Genomic DNA, 13421 nt, shown 5'->3' with positions numbered 1-13421 from the left:
GTAAGTTCTTAAAATATATTATGACTTATTTGCAATTTAAGTATTTTACAAACAAATTAAGCTTCCTTTTTCTTGATCTTTAGGAAAAGAAAATCGGTGATAACATTACTTATATGTATAAATAGACGGAAAAATGAGCAAATAGCAATTTCTTGCTATCAAACATTAGTCACTATTTTGAAAGCTTTTTGACATGAAAATAGTTTTAAATAAAAATACCTTAACGGCTCACTTCAAACTCAATGAATTATTTTTGAAGTTTCAGTTGTGAACTCCAGAAACAATTCATGGAATTTAAATTTTTATTAGTTTGAACTCCAAAAATTGTTCTCGGAGTTTAATTTTGTGCCGAAGTTTAAACTCCGGAAATTGAAAAGGAGGGTTAATTTTCACAATTTGGAATGCAGAAGCATTGAAGTTAGGGTTCCGTCGAGCCATCGGGAAAGTTCTTTTCAGAGAGCGTTGAGCGCTACCGGAGTTTGCCGTCACGTCTTAACGTTGGCTTTCCAGTTCCGTCGCCGGCGAGAGAAAGAAAACAGGTGAAGCAACCAAATTTGATTTGAATGCTCTCAATTTTCTAAAATTACCTTGACTATAAATTTTGTGCTATTTACTGCTGAAACAACTGGAATATAGAAATAATAAAATCTAGAGTTCATGACACACTTTCAGTAGTTCATATTTCACTGCTTGGAATTTGCAAACTCCATCATAGTGTGTTAAGCAGGGGTATTTTTGTTCAAACATTATTTTCAAATTAAAAAGTGACGATTGAAAATGAAAAGCAAGAAATAAAAACACAACCAAATGCATATTGAAAACGAAAAGCAAGAAATAAAAACACAACCAAATGCATAAGGATCTTAATTTCTTAACACTGTGCTCAAGAAAAATAGAAAGCTCTAAAAGAAGTGTGATGAAATATCTTTGCAACTACCTTCATCAGTCAGCTAGAGTTTCTCTTCAGTAAATGATGACATTGGCGGCAGTAAGCTATTAAAAAGAAAAGTATAAATATTAGCATCTTAACCATCAAATTACAGTTAAAAGTACAATCTTCACGCATATATTGGGATAACTATAAAAGCCAAGTCTTAATAAAAAGTTCTGGTAATAAACAAGTTCAAAGCCAATATATTTCCAGCTTTTTCTTTGTTAAATCATTCCCAATGATCTATATTTGCATAAAAGTTGATGTAGGTATGACAAATGTATCAAAGTTACTGTAAGAATTCAGTGCAATTCAAATAACACAAGTGTTTTGAAATGTCAAATTAAAAAAAGGTCGTACTAATATTTCCTCAACCATATTAAAAAACTTTTATTGTACTCGAATTGTCAAATTAAAGAAAAGAGAGGAGTGCAGGAGACTAAGCAATGTGCATCTAATTTTAGTGTATGAAATGGCCACAAGAGAAATGAAAGGATTAGAAAGCTTTAGTGTAGTTTGTTTAGTCAAAATATGTTCAGAAGTTTTATTATTTTAAATTTTGCCCCCTCTCCTCTCCCTTTTCTCTTCTTCCTTCAATTCAGTCAATAGCTCTTTTAACACATTAGTCATGAAGTTGATCCAACGCAGAAGAAAGAAATATTTTAACACTCACAAGAAAGCATGGTGATATGTTCTATTTGTCAATCTTACCTTGTCCACAATTGTATGTGTGGACATATGTCACTTGGCTTCCAAAAGTGGCTTCTTGCTCTTGTTCAATCTGCTGTGCTGATATGGCCAGGTGAATACAACAGTCATGTAACTCGATCAATTGAAGTGTAAAAATATTTGCAAAGTCTTGTGGGATCTGTTCTAGCTGCGGACAATGAGATATAAAGAGTCTCTCCAAGACAGGAAAATGATATTCGGTAGCCTTCCACTCTGTGAAACAAAGCATATGACATAGTGACAAGAACTTTAATCTAGGAAACCCTCCTTCGGAAGGTTTCCATGTGGTCTTAGGTTTAACTCCGCAGGCATCGTCTTCCAGTTCGAGTATCTCGAGGTTAGGCAACATGCCAACAATGTCCATAGCCTCCCAAGGAAGACATGTCCCGCCTAATGTCAACCTTCTAAGGGTTGGTGGAAAAGTGCTTTTATATTTCAAAAAAGCATCATGTGCTTTTGATCGGTACACGGAAAAGGCCGTATAATCAATTTTTCCAACTATAATTCTAAGTACCTCAATTAGAGGCAAACAGGAAATACCTATCCACAATTCATGAGCAACTCCTTTCAACACGATTTCCAAGTTCTTCAAGTTAGGCATTAATGCAAAAATTTCCTTTTGACACCATGCAGGACCAACACCAGTTATAGTTTGCAGTTTTTCTAAAACCGCATGCTTCTCTTCACCACTAGGCATAATCGGAGGACATAACCATCCTGAATTCATAAAGCGTAGAGTCCTTAACTGTGGCATCCTCCAAATGTTTAAAGGTATCTTATCTGCCCAATTCTTTCCTATTTCAATGATCAAAATTTGCAACTTTTGAAGGTTGAAAAGAGGGAGAAATTCATGGTCTCTAATGTACAAGGATAGATACCTTAGATGCACCAAATCAAATACTAAAGTTGGAATTTCACCATAAAAGTATAACTTTCTCAAGTCAAATACTCTGATCATTTTGAAATTCTTGAATCCTAAACTTTCTCTCCCCGCATGTCTGCGTGCACCTTGATAGACAATAGTGCGTATTTTCTTTTGATCACATCGATGGGAGTTTAACCAATAAAAATTGCTAATCGGGTGAACAATCATTAGACAGTCCCGTTTGGATGATCGGGAGACACGCGTGACGCTATTCCGTGGTTTACCATTTATAACAGGTAGGAAGTTCTCACTTCGAGCTTGTCTTAAGCATAACTCATGTAAGAGGTCATGGATCTTACATGTTTCCACTTCTCCCCAAAAACTCTGTTCGCTTACAAGAACTAGATTTCTGTCTATAAGTTCTTGCAAACATTTTTCAGCTATGTTCTCCAAACTTTTATTATCAGCTTGCTTTAAAAATCCCTCTGCAACCCATAGCTCCACTAATCTTCTCACATCAACCTCTTCATCTTCGGGAAAAATTCCAAAATATAGAAAACAAGCTTTTAGGTGTTGAGGTAGATAGTAGTAACTTAACACGAGGATCTTTTCACATTGTCTACCAAGATCTTCATATATTGCTGATTTTACATCATGTGCAACTTGCTCCCATCCATATACTCCGTTGTTGCATTTAGATAGAAGCCCAGCAACTATAGTAATGGTCAAGGGCATTCCATGACAATTTTCTGCAACTTTCTTACCAATTTTCACTAATTCTGGAGAGAGCTCTACTTTCTCAAGAAGCTTCGATTGCAATAGTTCCCAACTTTTCTCTGAACTTAGAGAAGACATGTGATGAGGAGGCTTACCTGGAGCAGCATAACTGGCCACATTCCCGCACCTTGTGGTAAGTAGGATATGACTTCCTTTGCAATCTGGAAACCATAGACTTATATCATCCCAAGCTTTGCTGCTCCATATATCGTCGATGACAACTAGGTACCTGCGTTTCCACAGCCTCTGTTTCAATTTGCCTGCTAGCTCACCATCATCCCTTGCTTCACGGCGTACTTCTTCTGTTGATGGAATACAATGAAGAAGCTGCAGCAACATCTTTCTAACACAGTATTCCTTTGACACAGTAACCCATGCTAGAATGTCAAAATGTGATTTAATTTCTGGATCATCATAAATTTTTCTAGCAAAGGTTGTCTTGCCTATGCCCCCCATACCTGTGATTGCCATAGTTTCTCTTTCATCGGATGAGATTTTCATGAGTTTACACTTCACATCCTCCAATTCATTTTCATGTCCAACCATGTTATTGCCAAGCTGTGGAGAATGTTCTGGTAAATCAAAACTTTGGACAAGTGAACTAGTTGCCTGCAAACCACTCTTCATACTTTCAGTTAATTTTCTGGAATTGGAATCTATGGACTCAGATGCTTTTTGCAACCTCTTGCAAAACTCTTCATAAGCTTCTCTCCTAACCTTTTCATTTTGAGCCTTATAAAAATTTTCCAATACTGATTCAATTCTATATTCTGCGTCATATGCTGCATCTTTGATCTTGACTTCACAATGTTCAATTGTCTTAAGATCATTGATATTCGTCTCCAAACTTTCCAGAAACGCTTGCAGTGAACTGACTTTTTGGTGAAATGATTGAATCTGTTCTTTTACTTTTTTGTGAAGAGATTCAGTTTGCTCTTCGTGGGGAAGATTTAAACGGCAACTGGATTGCAGTAGCAGTCCAAGAGTTGACATAAGAGAGGTCACAGCAGCATAAGCCATAGCTCTCTATCTCTTTGTTTTTCCGCTGTTACTCTTAGCTTAGAGAGCAAAAGAGAGATCTGTTTAAAATGATAACCAATTTTAAAAGACTTGACTTCCAAATATAATACTCCATAGATGAGCAGGGCCAGCCCTCTTTAATTTAATTTAAAGAAATGAAATGCTCCTTTACGGTGTCCAATTGCATGATTTCCCAGATTCCAAAATCCAATCACGGTTAAAGTGGGAAACCATGTGATCCTTTTAACAGTGTCTGACCAACTGTTACCTTTTCTTTTCGTTCTTCTAGTTGGACATGTTATGCTTTTCTTTGAGGTTTTTTCTTTTATAACAAAAAATATTTTGATTGTTCCTGCTAATGTTTTTAGCAGGGCAGCTCAATGCAATTGGTGGCCTAGGGCCACTCGGTGTTCAATACACGTTTTGGGGCTCAAATTAATCCTGATTCGCGCGAAATAACTTTTGGACATGAATTTTACTTTGAAAAATATTGCGAACCCATTAAATTGCTTGTTTTGAAAAAACTCCCTTTGTCATAAATATTTTTCGAAAAAGTGTTTTTGGATAATAATAGTTTGTGTTAGGTCAAATGATGAGAAGTGCTTTTTGCACTATTCGATAGGCAGATTGTTTCTAATCAATTTTTTTGAATATCAAATTACGAAAAAGGATAGTAGCAAGGTTCAATTTATAAATATTTAAAAGAGAAAAATAAATTTAAATATTTATTATAAGAGAATATAATCAATTGTTTTTCCTATTTTAATTAATATAAAACATAAAGTAAAAATATATACATTAAATTTTTTAATCAGTATTACATATAATTACCCCAAAGCAATAATATTGAGTATCTAGTATAATTACTTTTTCTTTTGCACATGATTTAGATAATTAAAATACATCATTCAATATAAATTTAAAATCTACTCCATAAATAACTATTCATTGAAAATCCACCATAAATTCATAAATAAAGTTATTCATGTTATAAAATAAAAATTGTAAAGTAAAGACAAATATAGAGAGAAACTGATATATTATTCAAACTTCAAATTTATGTACATAATGAACTGAAAACTCCTCTATTTATAGAAGAAAGGAAGCAACTGCGGGGCTTTTCAGGAAGTAGCTGCAAGGCTTTTCTTTAGCTGCTTGTAAGCTGTCTGCATGAGCTGCTTGTAAGCTGTCTGCATGAGCTGCTTGCAACCTGACTGTTTAATAAGAAGCTGCTGCAAATCATTTCATTAAGCTGCTTGCAACCTGCCTGCATCAGCTGCTTGTAGATAAACTTCAATAGAGTACTAAATGGATAATCTTCAAGAAGATTATCTATAGCGGAGTAATAAATGAACATCTACAATATAATTATTTTCATAACACTCCCCCTTAGATGTTCATTAAAAGGTATTGTGTCTCGTTAAAACCTTACTAGGAAAAACCCAGTGGGAAAAATCCTAGTGAAGGAAAAAGAGTACACATATTTAGTAATACGCATTTCTAGCTGCCTCATTAAAAACCTTATAAGGAAAACCCTGTGGGAAAAAATCTTAGTAAGGAAAAAAGAGTACATCGCGTATTTTACTTCCCCTGATGAAAACCTTGTTTCAAATATTTGAGTCTCCGCATTTCAATCTTGTATACCATCTTCTCAAAAGTTGAAGTTGGCAAATATTTAGTGAATAAATCTGTCGGATTGTCACTTGAACGGATTTGCTGCACATCAATGTCACTATTTTTCTGAAGATCGTGTGTGTAAAATAATTTTGGTGAAATGTGCTTCGTTCTATCTCCTTTTATAAATTCCCCCTTCAATTGGGCTATGCATGCAGCATTGTCTTCGTATAAAATTGTGGATCTTTTATCACACTCCAAACCACATTTTTCTTGAATAAAATGAATCACTGATCTCAATCATACGCATTCCCTACTTGCTTCATGAATAGCTATTATCTCAGCATGATTTGAAAAAGTAGCAACAATTGACTGCTTTGTGGAGCGTCATGATATGACAGTACCTCCACATGTAAACACGTACCCAGTTTGAGATCGATCTTTATGGGGATCAGATAAATAACCTGCATCTGCATAACCAATAAGAGCTGCACTACCTTTGTTAGCATAAAACAAACCCATATCAAGAGTTCCATTTAAATATCGCAAAATATGCTTAATCCCATTCCAATGTCACCGAGTAGGAGAAGAGCTATATCTTGCTAGTAAATTAACAGAAATGCTATGTCAGGCCTTGTATATTTGAGTCTCCGCATTCCAATCTTGTATAGAGAGAAATATAGAGTCTCCGCATTCTAATCTTGTATACCATCTTCTCAAAAGTTGAAGTTGGCAAATATTTAGTGAATAAATCTGTCGGATTGTCACTTGAACAGATTTGCTGCACATCAATGTCACCATTTTTCTGAAAATCGTGTGTGTAGAATAATTTTGGTGAAATGTGCTTCGTTCTATCTCCTTTTATAAATTCCCCCTTCAATTGGGCTATGCATGCAGCATTGTCTTCGTATAAAATTGTGGATCTTTTATCACACTCCAAACCACATTTTTCTTGAATAAAATGAATCACTGATCTCAATCATACGCATTCCCTACTTGCTTCATGAATAGCTATTATCTCAGCATGATTTGAAAAAGTAGCAACAATTGACTGCTTTGTGGAGCGTCATGATATGACAGTACCTCCACATGTAAACACGTACCCAGTTTGAGATCGATCTTTATGGGGATCAGATAAATAACCTGCATCTGCATAACCAATAAGAGCTGCACTACCTTTGTTAGCATAAAACAAACCCATATCAAGAGTTCCATTTAAATATCGCAAAATATGCTTAATCCCATTCCAATGTCACCGAGTAGGAGAAGAGCTATATCTTGCTAGTAAATTAACAGAAATGCTATGTCAGGCCTTGTATATTTGAGTCTCCGCATTCCAATCTTGTATAGAGAGAAATATAGAGTCTCCGCATTCTAATCTTGTATACCATCTTCTCAAAAGTTGAAGTTGGCAAATATTTAGTGAATAAATCTGTCGGATTGTCACTTGAACAGATTTGCTGCACATCAATGTCACCATTTTTCTGAAAATCGTGTGTGTAGAATAATTTTGGTGAAATGTGCTTCGTTCTATCTCCTTGTATAAATTCCCCCTTCAATTGGGCTATGCATGCAGCATTGTCTTCGTATAAAATTGTGGATCTTTTATCACACTCCAAACCACATTTTTCTTGAATAAAATGAATCACTGATCTCAATCATACGCATTCCCTACTTGCTTCATGAATAGCTATTATCTCAGCATGATTTGAAAAAGTAGCAACAATTGACTGCTTTGTGGAGCGTCATGATATGACAGTACCTCCACATGTAAACACGTACCCAGTTTGAGATCGATCTTTATGGGGATCAGATAAATAACCTGCATCTGCATAACCAACAAGATCTGCACTACCTTTGTTAGCATAAAACAAACCCATATCAAGAGTTCCATTTAAATATCGCAAAATATGCTTAATCCCATTCCAATGTCACCGAGTAGGAGAAGAGCTATATCTTGCTAGTAAATTAACAAAAATGCTATGTCAGGCCTTGTAGCATTAGCAAAATACATAAGTGCATCAATTGTACTGAGATAAGGTGTTTCAGGACCAAGGAATTCCTCATCCTCTTTTGGAGGTCGAAACGGGTCCTTATTCACTTCAAGTGATCGAACAACCATTGGTGTACTCAATGGGTGCCCTTTGTCCATGTAAAAGCGTTTTAAGACCCTTTCTGTATAGGCAGATTGATGCATAAAGATCACGTTTGCTAAATGTTCAATTTGCAATCTAAGACAAAGTTTTATTTTTCCAAGATCTTTCATCTCAAATTCTTTCTTAAGATATTCAATTACCTTTTGGAGCTCTTCTGGAGTTCCAACAAGATTTATGTCATCAACATAAACAACAAGTATAACAAATTCTGATGTCATTTTCTTTATAAAAATACATGGACAAATAACATCATTTATGTAACCTTCTTTTAGTAAATATTCACTAAGGCGATTATACCACATGCGCCCAGATTGCTTTAAACCGTACAAAGATCTTTGTAATCTGATTGAATACATTTCCCGAGATTTCGAATATGCTTCAGGCATTTTAAATCATTCGGGGATTTTCATGTAAATCTCATTATCAAGTGACCCGTATAGATAAGTTGTAACCACATCCATCATATGTATTTCAAGTCTTTCACGCAAGGCTAAACTGATGAGATATCGAAATGTTATGGCATCCATAACTGGTGAATATGTTTCTTCATAATCGACTCCAGGTCGTTGTGAGAATCCTTGTGCGACAAGGCGAGCCTTGTATCTTTCAACTTCATTTTGGTCATTCCTTTTTCGCACAAAAACCCATTTATGACTAACTGGTTTTACACCAGCAGGTGTTTGGACTGCTGGTCCAAAGACCTCTCTTTTAGCAAGTGCGTTCAATTCTGATTGAATTGCCCCTTGCTATTTTGGCCAATCAGATCTTTGTTGACATTCTTCGACAGATCGAGGTTGACAATCCTCACTATCTTGCATAATGTTAAGTGGAACATTATATGCAAAAATATTATCCACCACTATTTCAGATCGATTTAAATTAATCTCATCACCAGTAAAACTTATTAAAAGTTCCTCACTCACTTGAGTCTCGGGTTCATTGATTTCTTCAGGAATCTCAGAACTAATCAGATCTTGGGTCTCTTCAGGAGATCCCTTCATAATATCATTTTGATCATTTGTCGATTTTCTTTTTCTAGGATTTCGATCCTTAGAACCCAAAGGCCTACCACGCTTCAGGCGTGCTTTAGGTTCAATAGTTCTTATGCTAGTAGATGGTCTTGCTGGGACATCAATTCATATAGGCACATTCTCTGCAGGGATATGTGACTTAGTTATCCTTTTCAAATCAGTAAACGCGTTTGACATTTGATTTGCTATATTTTGTAAATGGATGATCTTCTGGACCTCCTGATTACATATAGGTGTACGTGGATCAAAATGAGATAACGATGAAACTTTTCACACAATTTCTCTTTTGATTTCCTTTTTCTCTCCCCTTAATTGTGCGAAATTTGTTTCATCAAATCGACAATCTGCAAATCGAGCAGTAAATCTCCCGTCAATGGTTCAAGGTAGCGAATAATAGAGGGTAATTCAAACCCAATATATATTCCTAACCTTCTTTGGGGGCCCATCTTACTGCGCTGTGGTGGTGCTACTAGCACATATACAACACATCCAAAAATTCGTAGATGGACAATATTTGGTTCATGACCAAAAACTAATTGTGACGGAGAATATTTATTATAATGTGTTGGTCTGAGACGGATAAGTAGTGGTGTTGCTATCAATTGCAGTCATTTAATAAATGACTTTGTAAGGCCATTTTGAGTATGAACATAAGCTACAGGATGTTCAACTTTTATTCCAACTGATAGACAGTAATTATCAAAAGCTTGAGATGAGAATTCTCTAGCATTATCAAGGCGAATAGCCTTTATAGGATAATCTGGGAATTGTTCCCTTAATCGAATTATTTGGGCTAATAACTTTGCAAACGCCAGGTTGCGAGATGATAGTTGGCAAACATGAGACCATCTTGAAGATGCATCTATTAGGACCATAAAATATCTAAACAGCCCACTTGGTGGGTGAATAGGTCCACATATATCCCCATGTATACGTTCTAAAAAGGTAGGGGACTCAATGCCAACCTTCATTGGTGATGGTCTAGTGATCATTTTGCCTTGATAACAAGCATCACAAGAAAATTCATCATTTGTGAGAATCTTCAGGTTCTTTAATGGATGCCCACTCGAATTTTCAGTAATTCGTCTCATCATTATTGATCCAGGATTGCCCAAACGGCCATGCCAAAGCACAAAAGTATTTGAATCAGTAAACTTCTGGTTTACGATAGAGTGTGCTTCAACTGTACTAATCTTTGAATAGTATAAGACAGAAGATAAAGTTGATAACTTTTCTACAATGCATTTCTGGCCAGAAATATTCTTTGTAATACAAAGATATTCCACGTTCATTTCATCTATTGTCTCAACATGATACCCATTTCGGCGGATATATATAAAACTCAACAAGTTTCTTCGGGACTTGGAGGAGAATAATGCATTGTCTTTAATAAGTTTTGTTCCCTTAGACAGAAATACACTAGCTCTTCCGGAGCCTTCAATCAAACTTATATTACCAGAAATTGTAGAAACATTTGCTTTTTCCTTATGCAAATAAGAAAAGTATTTCTGATCTTTGAATATAGCATGAGTTGTTCCACTATCAATTACACAAATATCTTCATGATTGGTCTTTGATCCAAACATAATTTGAGGATTATCCATATTCTCTAATACTTTCAAAGTATTTTCTCGAGATGGCAGAGTCTCGTGCTGATAACGCGTTATAAAATAAAAACTGTAAAGTAAAGACAAGTGTAGAGAGAAACTGATATATTATTCAAATTTCAAACTTATGTACATAATGAACTAAAAACTCCTCTATTTATAGAAGAAAGGAAGCAGTTGCGAGGCTTTTCTTTAGCTGCTTGTAAGTTGTCTGCATGAGCTGCTTGTAACCTGCCTGTTTAATAAGAAACTGTTGCAAATCATTTCATTGAGCTGCTTGCAACCTGCCTGCATCAGCTGCTTGTAGATAAACTTCAACAAAGTACTAAATGGATAATCTTCTTCAAGAAGATTATCTATAGCAGAGTAATAAATGAACATCCACAATATAATTATTTTCATAACAATTCATACATTATAACATTACTCAATAATTTTATTACTCAATGCCTCCATAATGATAAAAGACTTAGCCTTGCATTTTTAAAGGAATTCAGTTGAAATAGAAATAAAAGAAAATGATGGTAGAAATAAAAAAAGGAAAAAGAGCTTAAATTAATTTGAAAAATATAAATTTATTATAAGAATATATTTGTCTTAGAAAAAATTATATGCTTGGGAGAAGTTAGAATTTGTAGCATTGATACACCAAACTAATAAAGAAATAATTCTAGCTTAACTAATCTAATATTCGAAAAGTTTTATGGTGTGACTCACACAACTAACATTAGGAGCCTGTTTGGAAAGTCAGAATTGGATTTGGGTGTTTACACAGTTTGGCGTGTTTGCCTGACCAAGTAATTACTTAGTTAACATGAAATTGGGTGTAATTATACTCTCCAATTCTCAAGGAGATGTGAGAATTGGTGGAATTACACTATGTAATTACAAGGTTACTTTTTAATTTCTTTCCTTTTTTATTTTATCTTTATTTATTTTCTTTATAACTTTTTATTTCCATTAGTTTAATTTCTTTTCATTTTAAATTTTAAATTTTATTTTTACTTTTTAATTTCTTTTTTTTTCAGACCCCACTATGTTGGATTATACTGGGTATGTTGTTAATTTCTTTTTTAATTTTAAAATATATTTTTCTTTGTACATTATTATTTTTTATTTCTCTACCTTTACTTCTTGAGATTTCATGTAATTTCTTGTATATTTTATTTCTTATTTGTTTTATTTTCTTTGTTTACCGTAACTGTGTTATTATTCTAGAATTTGAAATATGTTAAACTATTTATTTTTTTGGATTTTGAAATTATGTTATATTCATGGTTCCAATTTACTTGTTTTAGTAATATTGGCTTGTTATTTCACATTGCATGTTGTTCATTTTTTAGCTAGAATTGATAGATTAGTCTTGTCAAACATTTGAATAATGTTATGATATTGTATTTATAAATATTAGTTTATTTTAGCAAAAATGCATTTTATTATATTCTATACAATATTAGTTATAAATATATGATGACTAATTGATGTATATTCAAGGAAAAATATGCATCTTAAATATCAAATCTAATACCATTTATACTTATAAAAAATTATTTATAAGCATATATTTATTATATTAACATTTAAGTTTTGATAATTACTTTATTTAAAATTTAATCTAATAATGTAATCACACTTGTGAAACCAAACAATATGCTTATAATTACACTATGAAAAACAAACAGGTCGTCGTAATTACTAAATTATGTAATTACTAGGTTGTGTAATTCTAATTACAGGGTGACTTTCCAAACATGCCTTAGTTGTGTAATACCTCTTTTTATCTCACAAGCCTTATGGACCCATATATATATATATATATATATATATATATATGGGAAATGGGAAAAGGTTACGGACACCTCTCTTATACTAGAATGGCCATTTATCTTTTTTCTCCTTTTTTGGCAATTTTTTCTTTATTCCTCTTAATTCATTCTATATATTTGTTTTTAAAAAATAAATAAAGTCTCACTCACTATATTCCATTGCCCACTAATCAATAAATCAAAAAGTCATTGTAACCGTTTAAAGTTACAAAAACTTTTAACGTTTGAATTTTATTCGTTTGAAACCAAAATCCCAAAATCATACATCATCTATAGCTTTAGACTTAAAATAATATATATTCTTTAACATGTGCACTAATAGTCATTTTTCTTTAACAAAGTGATGCACTTTTAATCACTTCGCGCTAGTGTATTCATGAATACAACAGTAAAAAATATTTAAAATTAGAACAGTCAAGCTGTACGCACATGTATTCACATATATTCATGCCATGTATTCATGAATACAATAACATAAATCGTCTAAAATCAGGGCAGTTCAGCTGCACGCGCATATATTCACATGTATTCGCGCTGCTATATTCATGGGCTGGATTGACCATATACAGTACTGAGTGACTGAGCATGTCGAGTGATTGAGCATGATGAGTGAAAAGTGTGAGACAATGAGATTGAGTACTCTGAGAGTGACCAACGATGGATTTGGGGAGTTCCGCAGAAGCGCATCCACGTCCGCAGAAGCGATATCGCAGGTGCGACCGCGTTTATGTTGATTGAAATTGTTTGGAGAGCGGGCTGCATGCCGCAATAGAACAACAACAACAAACCCAGCTTAATCTCATGTGTGAGGTCTGGGAGGGTAGTGTGTATGCAGCCTTACCCCTACTCTATAAAGGGAGGGAGG

At 34.2% G+C, this 13421-nt stretch overlaps 1 protein-coding gene and 1 long non-coding RNA gene across 2 annotated transcripts in view; one reads left to right on the top strand and one right to left on the bottom strand.

Annotated features, from left to right (window-relative positions):
- Window positions 1-166: 166 nt before the first annotated feature.
- Window positions 167-13421, top strand: part of LOC142164269 (uncharacterized) — a 28092-nt gene continuing 14837 nt past the window's right edge. The window contains exons 1-2 of the long non-coding RNA XR_012694989.1: window positions 167-539; window positions 2294-2431. This is a non-coding gene — a long non-coding RNA (uncharacterized LOC142164269). The remainder of the gene's footprint in view (window positions 540-2293; window positions 2432-13421) is intronic.
- LOC142164268 (putative late blight resistance protein homolog R1A-10) lies at window positions 793-4944 on the bottom strand. Its single transcript, XM_075221940.1, has 2 exons — window positions 1643-4944; window positions 793-993 (listed from the first exon to the last, which is right to left on the bottom strand). The coding sequence occupies exons 1-2, from the start codon at window positions 4320-4322 to the stop codon at window positions 947-949; spliced, it is 2727 nt and encodes a 908-aa protein (XP_075078041.1). The 5' UTR covers window positions 4323-4944; the 3' UTR covers window positions 793-946.

Source organism: Nicotiana tabacum, chromosome 9 (assembly GCF_000715075.1).
Source record: "Nicotiana tabacum cultivar K326 chromosome 9, ASM71507v2, whole genome shotgun sequence".
NCBI classification, from domain to species: Eukaryota; Viridiplantae; Streptophyta; class Magnoliopsida; order Solanales; family Solanaceae; genus Nicotiana; species Nicotiana tabacum.
This window is presented reverse-complemented; position numbering and strand designations above follow the sequence as displayed.